The 14,902-nt window shown below is 44.3% G+C and overlaps 1 protein-coding gene and 1 pseudogene across 4 annotated transcripts in view; one reads left to right on the top strand and one right to left on the bottom strand.

Annotated features, from left to right (window-relative positions):
- LOC139370494 (probable helicase with zinc finger domain) overlaps positions 1-12,257 on the top strand; it is a 62,627-nt gene extending 50,370 nt beyond the window's left edge. For all 4 annotated transcript variants that reach the window (XM_071110013.1, XM_071110010.1, XM_071110012.1 and 1 more), the window contains 5 exons: positions 548-1,049; positions 5,149-5,368; positions 5,537-6,134; positions 7,913-8,210; positions 8,745-12,257. In XM_071110013.1, the coding sequence (XP_070966114.1) occupies positions 548-1,049; positions 5,149-5,368; positions 5,537-6,134; positions 7,913-8,210; positions 8,745-9,106 (1,980 nt within the window). In that variant the 3' untranslated portion in view covers positions 9,107-12,257. The remainder of the gene's footprint in view (positions 1-547; positions 1,050-5,148; positions 5,369-5,536; positions 6,135-7,912; positions 8,211-8,744) is intronic.
- On the bottom strand, positions 1,126-2,743 carry LOC139369981 (toll-like receptor 13; annotated as a pseudogene).
- Positions 12,258-14,902: the final 2,645 nt, after the last annotated feature.

Raw genomic sequence — 14,902 nt, 5'->3', positions numbered from 1 at the left:
TTAGAGTGGTTGGTTGTTTAGCAACAAAACTGACGTGTGTACAACTATGGGGAGAAACAGACTGGGTTGGCTTGATTGTTGACAACATGTAAACTATATTTAGTCTCCAATGTTTTTGAAAACATAAATACATTTGCACAATCAGCACTTGTTTTCTCTCAAATACATTGTTGCAATTGTTGGTTAGCGAGCTAGCGAATTTTAGCCTTATTAGCATAAATGTGACATCAGTCAAAACACAAAACAACACATGGTATCAAGAACAAGATACAACTGGCTGAAACGAGCCACCTGCGATTTCCCCACCTGGCAGTTTCTTATCATCGTTTCTGGCCATCCAGAATCACAACAATACACAGACTTCTGCCCGAATGAAGCATCGTTTTCTTGACGTTGTCAGCTAACCAACCCATTTATAGTTAATGAACCATTTAGAATTGATACATGTATAAATGAATACAGTTTAATTTATTCTGTAGAATTGCTATATGGCTAAATGAGCAATGTGATTGTAGCCCTGCTCACACTTTGTTTTCAACTGCTCCAGGGAGAGTGTGATCCGGGCAGTGGCCGGGGTCTGGACTCTCAGACGGACGGACTGGGCTTCCCCAATGCCATGCTCCACCGCAAGGACAACTCAAGCCAAAGACCCCTCAATTACCACCTGGCGCCCCCCAACCCGGCCTTTGCCCCCCATCCCGTGGGTCGGGCCTTCCCCCCACAGTACCCCGGCGTGTCCAGGCTCCCCTTTAGGGTGCCGACCCAGCACCCAGGTGGGGGCCCGGCCATGGGCCAGCCTAACCAGCATCACTCGGCCCAGCTATCCCCAGCCTACGCCAGCGGCAACCACAACCCCTCCTTCTTTGGTGGGGCCATGGCCTCCCACAGGGGTGTGCCGGAGACTGAGGAGGAGGGGCCGGAGGAGATTGGGAATTCCATCAGGTCCCAGATGGGCCACCAGGTGGGGCACCACCCGGCCCTGTCGCAGCCCAGCCGAGTTAACAGCTTCGGAGAGGAAAACCAGGAAGGAGGCCTGGGAGATGGGATGGGTGAGTTCTACCATAGAGTTCAAATTCTACGAGTGCTACTTTTTTTTTTTGTCCCCTCTAACCGGTAAGTTTATTCAAAGCAAGGTAACGATAATAACAACAAAATAGCAAACAAGAATCTGTAAATGTTGAATACTCTTGTTGTGATACAGGTGTAAATGTGTGTTGCGTAAGTCTGGCTGTGGTTCAGGAAGGGCCAGTTTGGTCCACAGATGGTCCCAGAAGGCAGGCTGTGTGACGGGGCCAGTCCAGGTAGGTCCTGGTCTTGACCATTCTGGCCAGACGGTGGTGGGCAGACATCTGCCTATGTGGGATGTCCTCCAGGATACCAGGATAAGGAAGTCCCTGTGCTCCACCAGCATACGGAGAGTGGCCAGTCTCAGCTCCAGCGAGCACCAGTTACTGCTCAGGAAGTAGTGGCTGGCGTAGAGGCTCGCTGTGATGTTGTCCACAATGTCCTTCCCTAGCTGTAAGTCCCTGCTGTGCAAACAGAGACATAGGAAGGGAGGCCCCAGGACTTGTCTTTTCTGCTGTACGCCACATAGGCATCATAGCGGTACCTGGGGTTGGGCCTCCGCAATCCTTCCTCCAGCCAGCCTCAGACAATGTGGAAGAGGGCCAGCTGATAGAGCAGGAGCAGGGCCATGGAGGTGCAGAGGAACAGGACAAATCCCAGGTCCAGGGTCCAGTTGGCCTCCAAGTTCTGGATATCGTTAGCAGTCTTGCATGTCAGCTCCACTTCTCCGGCCTGAAACGAGATGACCTGGACTTGTTTTTGTCTCTGGGCCCAGGTCATTAGCCAAGCATTGTCACAGCTGCAGTACAGGTGAGGATCCGCGAATAGCGTGTACCTCAGGCTGGTCAGGGGTTCTGGGAAGCTTCCCATCGTGGTGAACTCCTCATCGATTCGCACAGCCAGCTGCCCGAGGGAGTGCAGGTTTCTGCTCAGGTTCTCCTCTAGACTTAGGGTTCCACAGTCGTTAAGGTTCAGGCTCTCCAGCCTGGTCAGGTTGTGGAACATGGCCCTGGCTGCAGGTAAAGGTCCAGTTCTTCCAGCTTCAGATACCTCAACTGCACAAGCCTGTTCAGGTCAGTCATGTCCGTAAACTTGGCATAGAGCTTTGACTGGAAGTCAAACTCCTGCAGGGAGGGGAAGTACTTTGCGGCAAAGTGAGACCCACACAGGAGGCGCTCTGTCTTGGCCGCGAGGCTGACGACAGATTGGAAGAACAGCCTCCAGCAGTCTTGGAAGGACACGGTTGGGACACTGAGTCGAAGGGCCATGCCTGGTTTTGGGGTCGCTGCCAATGATAATGGACAGGATGTAACACACTGAGAAAATTGTTATGTGAATCAACCCCTGAGGGAAGATTCACACTATTCTCTGACTCACTGGTTGGAGGGAGAAAGTTTCCGGAATCTATAGTCTTTAGGGAAGTAAGGTGGATTAATGCATGAACTTTGACGTGAACAACTGGGTTATCTTCCAGTGTTATGGTCTCCAAGCTACGCAGGCCATAGAAAACGTGCTTGGTAATCTGTGAAATATTGTTACTACGTAGGTCTAGGAACCTCAATTGACCACGTCCATTAAATGTAAAGTCGACAATAGTGGTGATTTGATTGATTGCTAAATCCAGCCACTCCAAATGTGTGAAACAACAGAACTGCTCTGCGATGTTATGTTGAGCCATTTCAGAGACAGTGTCTTCAGCCAGGTGACGGGTCTCTTGAGTGTCAGTCACAAAGAACACCAAGCTCAGCTTTGTCAAAAAGGGAAACTCATCTTGGTGACATTCTTCAGATAATGTATCAAGCTCAAGTTTATGCTGGCATGAAATCCAAAGCCAACAAGAATTATCATCTTTATACCCAAGCAATTTTTGACTGTGGATGTGGTGTAGTTCCTGAATTTACAGTGATCTAATTCAGGTTGTGTGATTGACAGTTTGAATATACCGTCTCACAAAGGAAATGCTTTTCTCGCCAAAGGGAAAATAACCTAATCTGTTGATACCAGACTGCAGAAGCTGTTTCTGTACCTCATCAATAGCGGGCAAAGACCGAGATGAGATGTTTTCAAAGCATTTGAATGCTCCTTTTTCTCAACGACGTGCATTAGGGAATGTAAGAAACACCTCTTGAAGACAATAGAAGTAAGGAAGCTCAAGAACCACTCCCTTTTTGGTTTCGGAGCAGTTCAATGACTATCTCGTCTGATGTAAAGTCCAGGCTCGAAAGCCTATAATTATTAATAGACTTCCTCCAGGTTAGTCAGATCAGTAAAGGTGTTGGATAGAAGTGATGAATTGTAACACTTATTGCAGTACAGAGAGAGTTTCTTCACCCTGGACAGCCCCTTGGAAGGTCTCGGGAAGAATTGTAGGCATACACCCCTGTATGTAAAGGCTCTTGAGGTTGTCAAATCGAGACAGAGCGCCAGACAGCAGGACAGACCCTTCTCTTATCTCAAGACAGAGGGCAAGGTAGTTTGACAGAATGATGGAGAGGTTGAGGACACATACATCCCAGCACGTGGCACTGAGGTTGCCGTATGGGCATTTAGGGTGAATGAACTCCCAATATTCAAGTCTTCTCATAGAGAATGTGTTACTCAACCAACCTCAGGAACCAACCATCCATGCTGCAAATGGTCCAAACTGGAAGCCTCGTTTTTTTTGTGTAAAGTAGACACTGGTTTGAGAAAAATGTGTTGATGCTCACACTATATTTTGTCCAAGAACATAAATGTCTTGTCCAGAAATGTTTCTTGTCATTCAGTGACAAATAAAGGCCTGCGCACAAAGAAGGAAGCACCTTTTTCCAAATGGGACGAGATGTTGGTGAGATGACTTGTCCAGTGGAATGATCACCTTGGAGTTATTTCACTGCTGTGTTGTAGCTGTGTGCATTTCCTGTTGATCTATTTACTGTATGCATGTATAGCTTTCGCTGCAGTCTCTTCCTAGTCTGTATTTTTATGGCTTGGGACACAGATACGGTTATAATTGGTCAACACTTCAATTAGTTTTTCTTCAGAATCCCCGAGAGGAGGAGAGGTGGTGGTAGTGGGTGTGTGGTCTAACTTTTGACATGCAACAGTCTGAGGTCACGTTAGACTAAACTGATGGTTCTGGGCACTTCGGTGAGTGCCTCCTGTTGTTGTGGGAGATCCAGTAATCAGTTTTGCCCCTCGCTTTTTGTTTTAAAGTTGATGCTGGTATCACTTTCACATAATTACACAAAAGGTCAGGTAATTAGCTATAGGGAAACAACGTTTTTGAACTTTGAATGGTTCAAGTCATGGTTAATCCAGAGAAAATAGTGTTTGACTGCAATTCTTTATTTGAAATGGCTTTCTGAAAACAACTATTTTCCCTTCGAGTGGCTGGATTTCAGTACCGACCTTAGGCAAACTTCCAAGTTCTTTTTCACCCAGAAAGGATAACATTACACTGTCAACCTTACTCTTTCACTAAATATATAATCTGTTCTCTGAGGAAATGGGAAGTTTAATAAAAGGTGTTTTTTTTGTTAATTAAACCTAACGCGTGACTCTACAGCATTCATCTGGGTTTAATTATACCGACATATATGAATTTAATAATTAAACACCTTTTATCTGTCTGAACAACTCTTGTAGTTCCAGTTTGCTCTTTGTTTCACACACCTTGGTTGGGCTGTGAGGTAGCGACCGTAGGCTATGGCTTGTTTTTAATTTGAGTCTTTGACCGGGTCCAGAAACAACCCCTTGTCACTACAACTTTGATATTTTCATATCTAAAGACACTCGGACAGGCCTAGGTTTAAGCAATCTGGTGATGACTCCTAGTCTTCCGATGCTTCTACTACCTAGGCAAACACTTGAGAGAAAATACCACTAAAATTATCTTTTGGTATTTGTTAGTCCACTGTTGATACACTCCCAAAATGTTTTGCATGTCAGCAATTACACTTTCAATATATAGAACTTTCAAAATACAGCAAGTGTCACAGAATGATGTTTTTTGCATCGTATGATGTGACACTAATATAATAGTTTTTTGATACAGTATCAAACCATAATCTAACAATCTCGCTCCCTCTTTCCCTACAACAGACTCCCTAACTCTGGAGGCCCTGAGCCAGCAGGCGCGGCTGGGCCAGTGGGGTGAGCCCGGGCCCTTCCTCCAGGGCGGTGTGGCCTTCCCTCTGCCCCAGCAGCTGGCCCATCTGGCCCAGCCCGGCCTAGCCCGCTTCCCCCCTCAGCTGCTGGCACGGGCCAACTGGAGAATGAGCGCCGGCATGGAGGACGAGGCTGGCGGACCGCCTTTCACTAGGTAACCTTCAGGGCCGACAACGGCTTTGTCTTGTTCTCTTTCTCTCCCCCGCGCGCTCTTTCGATCTCGGGCTGTTTTTCCTCTCACTCTCCGCTCACACCCTCTCTTTCTACCGACTTGACTGCCTTTGGATATTAAGGGTATATATCCGTCTTCTGTCCTCCGTAGGTTCCCAGGCCTCCTAAGAGAGATGCCCCCCCAGGATCAGCCCGATCACAGGGACCCGGTTGAGATGCAGCCCCCTCCCCAGTCCCGCCTGCTCCAGTATCGCCAGGTCCAGTCCCGCTCCCCGGGAGACCCCTCCTCCCCCTCGTCTGTAACTTCCAACCACACCGGCCCCTTCCCCCCTGGCCCCTATCCCGGCCGAGACCCCACCAGCCACGAGCTGGAGCTCCTCAATAACCCGGGTCTCCATCAGCACCCGGGGAACCAGCTCTACAACCCCAACGCCTACCCCCACCAGCTGGGCCACTCCATTACCCCGCCCCCGCAGGTCAAGTACCTCCTCCAGGAGGCCCAGTGGCCTCACGGCGGAGCTGGCGTGGCCCAGAACCACATGCTGGCCCAGGGCCAGGGCTTCCCCTATGGGCTGCCCGTCATGGCCCACCCCAGTAGACAGGAGCAGGTCCACCTCATGCAGCTCCACCACCAGCAGCAGCAGCACCAACAGCAGCAGCAGCAGCAGGGTCAAGGCCCAGGCCAGGAGCCCTACCACCCTCTCTCCCCCAGAACAACAGGTGCCACCGCCCTTCACAATGTAGAAGAGGTAAGGACCATGCTTCATCCATGTGTGTGAAGAATAGAGTTGCTGTGACTATTATACTAGTATGGCCCCGTCTGTCACCGTTACTAGTATGCCCTTTCTGTCACTTCCAATTCTCACCATGACATCACAGGAAATGGAAGCTGTGACTTTCTCACTCTCTGTAATTAGTTTTTCTGACATAAAAATGACTGTGAGAAAAGGAGACATGTATCAGTTAAAGCGCAGCATATTGCTCAGAAGCTCTCCTAACGCTGGGAAAATAATTTCCTAACTTTGTCGGAGTAGAAAGTTAAAGCCAGGTGACTGAGGACAGGAGATGCTAGGGCATAGCATTAAGGATTTCTGTGGGTGAAGGTGTGGTCCAGGGTTTGGGCAACCCTTGTCCTGGAGAGCTACAGTGTGTGTGTGCATGGTTGTTCATTAGGCACCAAACGGACAAACGAGCAGGGACTACATGGACTTGTCCAACACTAATTTTAATTTCCCAGTGCAAAATGTTTGAAAACATTTTCCGTTGCGGGTCCCTAATGAACACGACCAAGGCATTTGGTCCTACCCAGCTGGGTCAGACCACAGAGTGAATAAGCAGCCCTCTCCATCCTACGTATGTTTTATTGTCTAGCCTGTTCGATTAACGTGGCAGCCTAGTCGACCTCGTGGCATTTTCCTTTATTAGATTTTAACAGGCAATTAACGTTATTGGAAGACATTGCTCTTTTCGGGTGCCAATATCCAATCTGAAAAGGATATTCGCCCACAGTGTATCCAGTTGAAGTGTTAGGACTCCAGTGTTTTCGCTGCGTTCATTTAGCTGTGGCGCTGCGCCACGGTAAATCATAGTATTTTTACCGAACATATTTTCGATAATTTGTCCAGGTGCAACATCGTTCTAAAGATTTAGCTCTTTGCGCCGCTGTGGCAGTCAAACCTGCCTGAGCAGGAAACGCAGGGTGGCTAGTCAGACCTGGAGAGATGGCACACCACCTCACCTCTCACCTAGTCAAGTTTCAATACTGCACTAGTCAAGTCTCACCCCTCCACCTAAAACAAATATGTTTTGGGGGGAAAACGGCTAACTTCTAGCAATTCTACACATGGGGAAGAAAAATGTGCAGTTTTATAGCTAATCTAAAAAATATATATTTTACCCCCTTTCTCTCCAATTTTTTGATATCCAATTACTATATTGTCTCATCGCTGCAACTCCCCAACAGGCTTGGGAGAGGTGAATGTCGAGTCATGCGTCCTCCAAAATGACCCACCAAGCCGCGCCACACACCCGCACGCATAACCCGGAATCAACGTTCAACTGATGATTGAAGTCGGTCCTTTTTTTTTACTGAAACGGTCAGATTTTCCAAAACAGTTTTTGCTCCCCCCCCCCAAGGGTCTCTCACAGGGTGAGGCTCAGCTCACCACAGTCATCAACACCTTTGAATGGTGTTCTGGTCCGAGGGCTGTTCTGTTTTCATACCACTGTCCAATTTCAGAATGGGTGTTTTTCTCTACTGCTCTTCGGAATGCTCAGCCTGTCCCCTCACGTGGCTCTTATCACGTCTTATTGGTATTCCCTTGAGTTTTCCAGGATTTTAATCATGATTCCCTGCATCTTCCCAGCTTACGGGAACTGTAATGGGCACTCTGGCAGAAGAGTGAATGTGTTGTATAAGTGAAATGAGAACCTTGTGATTGACCTAGATTGTCTTTTTTTCTCTCTCCTTCCTTGCCTCCTTTCTGTGTCCCACCTGTCTCTGTTATTTTCTTTCTCCCTCTCTCAGTATGAACCCAGGGGTCCCGGGCGGCCCCTTTACCAGCGGCGGATCTCCTCCAGCTACCCAGACGAGGGATCCCCCGCCAACGCCGCCGCCTTGGCCCAGCAGCAGCCACAGCCCTGCCCGCCAGACCCCCAGGAGCACCCCCACACACACCAACACCCTCACCCCCACCAACACCCCCACGCCCCCTACGGCTACCCCCCGCCCGAGCTGTGGCCCGGCAACGGTGGCGGCCCCGGCCCGTTCCAGAACATTCCATGCAACGGAGCCAGCACACTCATTCAACACCGGGACCTCCTAGGTATGTATCAGCAGCACCACACATTACTTTTTAAACCTCAAACTGTTATGCTAATTATTCAGCATTCTATTGACTATGTACCCGAACGAGGTACAGTGCAGATCAAGTGTAACCTACTGCACTCATTGTACTTGGCAGTGATAATTCTAGCAGTGGCAGGGTTGTGACAGGTCGGGGTGTTCACTTTCTGACGGTTGTCATTAGGGTTTGACCTAGTGAATACAATTTGAAGGCTGTTGGCTTGTTGGCCACTGTAAGGTTGATGAATCCTCCTGCTGAAATGTCTGTCATGTTTCTGCCATTGTCAATGATTCCAACAATGCAAGCGTGACAAAAGAAAATGTGTCAGTTTCCTTCCCAAGTAGGACCATTTGTTCTCCTGACATTGACAAGTAACCCCCAACGTATTGTATATTTTGGAAGTTGAACGTAATCTCTTCATCCCTAATTTCTCCTCTTTCCCTTCTTCCTACTCTGCTCTGCTGCCTCTCGTCTTTCCCCTCCACCTCATCCTTCCTCCTTCTCCCTCTCCAGTAGCTTCCAAGGCCCTGCGGCAGGCAGCAGAGGAGCAGATGAAGGCTGAAGCGGCAGCAGCAGTAGCTGCGGCCCAGCCTCCCGCCCACTCCCTCCAGCACCTCGGACAATTCCCCCCTCTCATGCCCAACAGCAAGCCACAGCAGCAGCAGGCCGCCCCAGAGCCCGGCCAAGGCCCCGGGGGCCCCCAAAACCCTGGCAAACCCCCCACCATGTCCTACGCCAGTGCCCTCCGCGCCCCACCCAAACCCAGAGCTCGTCCCGAACAGGTCAAAAAGCACAGCGACCCACTTTCCCTTCTCCAAGAGCTGAGCATAGGAAGTTCAAATGGTAGCAACGGATACTATTCCTATTTTAAATGAGTTTCACCCCTGAGAAATACCCCCTAGAAAAATATAAAGAAAAAAACATGTAAAATATAAAGAAAGGAGAAAAAAAAGATAAATGGCAAAACTTTTGAAAAATACAAAAAAAAATACGGTACAAGTGCTTTTACAAATCGTTTCTATTCATCGTTTTTGTTTCCCGCTTTTTTGTTTTGTTTTAAACTTTTATTTGTAACAGTCAAATCTTTCTTCTGTTTCATATATCTGACATAAAAAAATATATAAAAAAATATGTAAAACATAAGTATATATAATGGATGCATTACTGGTATATATACATACACATTATGTATATATGAATATATGCTTATATTATGTACACTTATATATGTACGTAATGCAAAAAAAAAAAAGTAGAAAAATTAACTAAAATGATTTTAAAAACACAAAATTTGGTTGACCACTTGGCTGCCTGTCTGTTTTCCCTTGTTGAAGTTGGTTATGTTGGCCACTTTGTTTTTTTTGTTTTTTTTCCCCCATTTTTTATTTTTTTTGAGTGGAATTCTATGTCTTGATTTTCATCATAGTTGTGTTAACAGGGAAAAGCTAAGTGGTCAACTAATTTCATATAAAGTATATGGAACATTGTATAGAAGTAGATGCATTTTCCTCTAATCTGTACATATAGAAAAAATAAATGACTGAGTTGTATGCCACAGACATGTACCTAAATTCCTGTATCATGTTAGAATTTACATTTAGACTTAATTTGGTTTGCTTTTAATCCTTAACCTTAGACATTCTCACCTGAAAATCATCTTCAGTAACAGATTAGTGGAGTAAATGGGATTTTTACATACATGCAAACACACACGATTCAGAATAAAACTATTACTTTAATATACATTTATACAAATGTGTTGGTTGCACGTCGATTCCTTTATTTCACTGGCCCCCTCTCGTTTAAAAGATAAAAATAGAGGATAGATGATGATTGATTGATAAGCATGCAAAGCCGCATCGAAGTGAGGTCTACTGTTGTCTGATTCCAACTTGGAAAAACTAGTTTCAGGAAGAACCATGGTTTCATCTGAGGCCCAAAGATAGTTGTTCGATTGGCTTTCCCATTTGTCCGTTAACCACTGTCTTTGAAGTAGGCATATTGCGTGATTGGGTTAAATTCCAAAGTGTTACATGTCCAATCACATGTCGACCAAACATCTAATCAGTTAAGCAAAACTGCAGATAAAAAAAGTATGTTGAGAAACTTGAGACAAACTGTATGAATAAGTGGCTGGGTAAACGTGGGTCATAACTAAGGCTCGGCTGCTGAGGGAGTCTGAAGGTATAGAGGGGGATGACGGCCAAGTTTTAAAGATTTTGATTCACGTTGAGTGAGATGTTGGGTCTACGTCAGTTATCTCCTTGTTTTTCTTTGACCCACTTCAGAGCTTTACGGTAATTTTAGAAAGGCTTGAGAAAGATCCTGTCACCAACGTTCCCCAACATTCCCTGGTATTTCTGAAATCCCGGTTTGAGGTTTTCTGGAATCAGCAAGGGAGTAAGCAACTAGGGAATCGTCTGACTTGGAATTCTTCAACCAGGATTTCTAAAAAAATAAATCTGGGAATTTGGGGAAATTTGCAACCCTAGACTATTTTTTTGCAACCCTAGACTTGTGTAGGACTTCGGCCTGAAAGAATACCGGCTGGTTTAGACCAGCACTATCAGTTACCATTTGGTTCTGTCTTATCATCTGAGTTGTACTGGTACTGCAATACCAGTCTCTTTCACCGATAGTCCATGTACTCTTTGTCATCAGCGGACATCACTTTTAGCTACCAACCTCTTGCTCTGATTAGATCGTTGCTTAGATGACAGAACTCATTCTGTCTGTTTGCCCTGGCAATTTGCCTGGAAATTTAGACAGAAAAAAAGATGATGCTTTTATTTTGACTACTCAAAATGTTTCAATTGTTAGCAAATAAATGCAATCAGTGTGGGTTATTTTAACCACAACATTTTTAAATTGTTCAGGCGTTTGTAGGATTTTTCTGACATGCATTCCCATTCAGTGATGTATTTTGTTTTTGGGGTGACACGTATCTTGTGAGTGAAATCGATTTGCATTTTTGTAAAATAATTTGCTAACAACCATCAAGCTGTCAAATCTTTATACATTTGTATGGTGTGCACACTCAAAAAATAAATTGCCTGTAGGATAAAATGATAATGACAATTATTGACGATTATCAAATGCAAATTTGTGACTGATTTTGATTGACTTGGTAGATTATTTTTTGTGTTTAATAGCCACTTATCACATTTACTGGAACCCATCTTCTCTCAACTTTTCATGATTCATTTATTTTTAATTGGTTAATGGTATGTTTCAGTATATTTTAATAAAATACCCTTGGATTCTAACTGGTACATTTTATGTAACTATTTAGTCATTCATTTTAATGTATCAGCCCGTCAATCAGAAGTTTTTTTTTTTTTTAAAGAGTCAAACATGCTGTCAGCTATTCAGGAAGCAAATCTAGTTGGAATGAAAAACATCTCTTAAACATAGTTGAAACAATCATTCAAAACATTTACGGGGACTTCAGTTCATTTGAATTTTCCAAGGTCCAGATTCAAGAGGTTGTGAATTTTAGGTTCATCACAACAAAAAACATACTTGTAAATATGCATTTTCTAGGTATTTACAAACAAGGTTTAGGGAGCGCCTCAATTTTGTAGAAGCTGTTTAAAAGAAGAGGTATGCCCTTTTTAATTATGCAAATTCACAAAATCAACTCACAAAAATGGACATGGACCGTGTTGGCAGTCACAGCATCTTATAGTAATATAACTTTTTAAATTCATTTTTATAAGATGGTGTCTGGCTGCTTTTACAAAGTTTTTTTTGTTGCAGGCATATAAAATGTTATTTTACTGTAGAATACTTATTTTTAAAATCCATGTTGCAGGAATTATTTGTCCTTGGTTCAGTTTTTCCGCTAAATCCATTTAAAATATGTTTTAATTTCAGCGGTGCTTTGTGGTTCAACAATAATTTTTCATGTAAGACTGTACATTCATTCTGTGCATGCCAAGATGTCATGGCTTGTTTATATCCCCGATTTATCAAATAGTTTTTTGATTTGTGCAACAACAATAAAAATGTTTTTGTTCTCTCCCTACCAAGTAACATTTTGGTATATTATTTGATCTGTACAATGACTTGTGACATTATGAACAAAAAAGTATGATATTTTACTAACATGTCAATGAATTATGTAATGCTCATGTAAGAGTTGTTTTTCCTCCCAATTATTTCGCTGGGCAAAAGTTGCTCCCAGCCATACGGGGCACATATATTATAAGCTTTGAACGTCTTTACAAAGAAGTGGATATCAAATTTGAATCAGTTTTCCGCAAATTAGTTGTTGGTTAACCTCTGAATTGTGCAAGACTTATTCCTCACAATTTCTGCAGTATCTGATCTGTATTTGTGTAAAATCCAAACCGTAAGAGATTGTTCTTAATAATCTTGTCCAGTAATAGTAGGTCTGTGCTTGTGTCCATACCGGGCCTTTTTCAGGCCTTTATTATTGCTTACTCACTATCAAAATCTCCATTTTGTGCCGTGTCATGACTCGTGACTTTGCATCGAGACTGAAGCTTTTAATTTTGTTTGTAGTCAACCAAGTTTGAATGTCAAGTTAGCCTCCACCCAGACCCAGTCACATATTATTGTGTGTAAGTGGCTTATGAAGGTTCCTCACGTTGCTTTCGTAAAACAACCTAAACTTGAACGGATGGTTTTTGTGGTGGGAGCAGCCTTTTGCCCAGCCAGTAGAGAGCACTGTGTTCAGCCTTTTGTAAAACCACATCTCCTGTTGTCATCCATCTTGTCTCCAGTCTCCTCTATTTCTTCCCCTCCCACAGTAAATCAATGGCACGCCTGTTAACTGTTATCCCTCCACTGGATCCACACAGGTGGGCTACATAATGATGAATATTTCCCTTTCACTCTTTTCAAATCAATTGGTGGTGGTCATAATAAAGGATTTCGACTTTGTTTCAAAGGTTTTATTTAATTTTTATTATTTTTTTAAATGTGTTTCTCTATTAAAGTGTCTTATTGAATCAGTTACTCTTGTTGTTATTGCAGAGACATACTTCAATTGTTGGATTGGATGAGGTAGAGTTTTATTGCGCGTTTTATATATATTTTATTAAGTGATTTCCCTCTGGAAAGGAAGTGCACACCATGTGGCTCAATATCCCAAAAGGAACACGAAGGGTTACGCAACTGACTTTACTCTCATTAAGTCGCTGGGTGTCTTGTTTGCCATTGAAGTTATGACTTGTCGTTATCTCACTCAGAAGTCATGTGACCCCTGAGGAACACAACCCCAACACTGTATCCGTCTTAGGACCAGTTTATCCTTAGCAGTCTCAACAGGTGCGCAGGCCCCCTACCCATAACTGCTGCTAGTGGTTTACAGTAACCCAACAGGTTGCACTCAAGACCCAAGGCCAATAGACTTGCGTCTTGTGCATTTGATGCTACTATTGGCTTAGAATCAACCGAGGGAGCTTTGAAGTATTTTCCTCAATGTTTCTGTTTTTGATCCATTCTCCATTCGGTTGCTCCCTCTATTCCACCTTCCCTGCCACCAAACTAACTCCGGCTGTGAGTTTTTGGAATCTAAATTAACCCACCAAGGGAGCGTAGACTGAAAATTTCCGTCTCAACAGCCTGGACTCTTTCTGATGTGGGGAAGGACAGGGAGGGTGCTCTTGCTCCTCTTTCATCATCCCCCTACACACACAGTGAGGGGACGCTTCCACAGACCATGCTGTCATTCCTGCCAGTGACCAGCGCAGTTTCCCGGCAGGGTTTCCAGCAACAGTAACCATTTCACAAATCCCCTCTATGACCATGCTGCAAGGCTTTTTTTCTCACAACAGGTTTGTGTTCATCGGGACACGCAAAGGAAAACCTTTTGCAACAAAGAACCAAATTAGCCTTTCTTATTGGGGAAGTCCAGGTAGTCCGTCCCGTTTCTTCCGTTTCGTGCCTAAATGAACACGACCCAGGTGTCTTGTATACAGGAGACAAGGATGAAAGGGAGCGGCAGGTAGCCTAGTGGTTAGAGTATTGAGCCAGTAACCGAAAGGTTGCTGGATCAAATCCCTGAGCTGACGAGGTAAAAATCTGTCATTCTGCCCCTGAACAAGACGGTTAACCCACTGTTCCTAGGCCGTCAAAGGATTTGTTCTCAACTGACTTGCCTAATTAAATTTTAAAAAGATGCAGGAAACTGGCTTTCATCAAAGCTAGATATCAGTGAATTTATTTTCATTAGAAATGCATGGTTTTATGGTTATAACATGTACACAGAGCTAAAGACAACCACTCTACTGTAATCCATCACTGCATACCAAAAGCTAGTTCTAACAGGCAAGGACAGATGACATGGCTAAGCAAGTTTTAATCTGCTACATTCATGAGGTCGTATGTAGCGTTTAAGTACGATAGTGCCAAAACCTTTATCAACTGCCCTCATCTATTCAATCAAATATCAAATGGGGAAAGTAATGGTCTTAGCTCAAGCTTGTTTTGAGACACTAGTAATGTACATTTCTGTATCAAAAAGAATCCTAGTTTAACACTTCCACTGAGTAAATACAAAAGCAGTATCATCCATAACAAAAATAATGTACACCTAATTCCTGCCTGTCCATAGAAGCCAAAGATGAACGATAACATGGGAGAGCAGTCCAGTTTAGTTTGGCTGAAAAGATGACATTAGGAAAAAAAAAAATATATATATA

The sequence above is a fragment of the Oncorhynchus clarkii genome, chromosome 17 (assembly GCF_045791955.1).
Source record: "Oncorhynchus clarkii lewisi isolate Uvic-CL-2024 chromosome 17, UVic_Ocla_1.0, whole genome shotgun sequence".
NCBI lineage: Eukaryota > Metazoa > Chordata > Actinopteri > Salmoniformes > Salmonidae > Oncorhynchus > Oncorhynchus clarkii.
The sequence above is the reverse complement of the archived record's forward strand: the minus strand, read 5'-3'. Positions and strand labels throughout refer to the sequence as shown.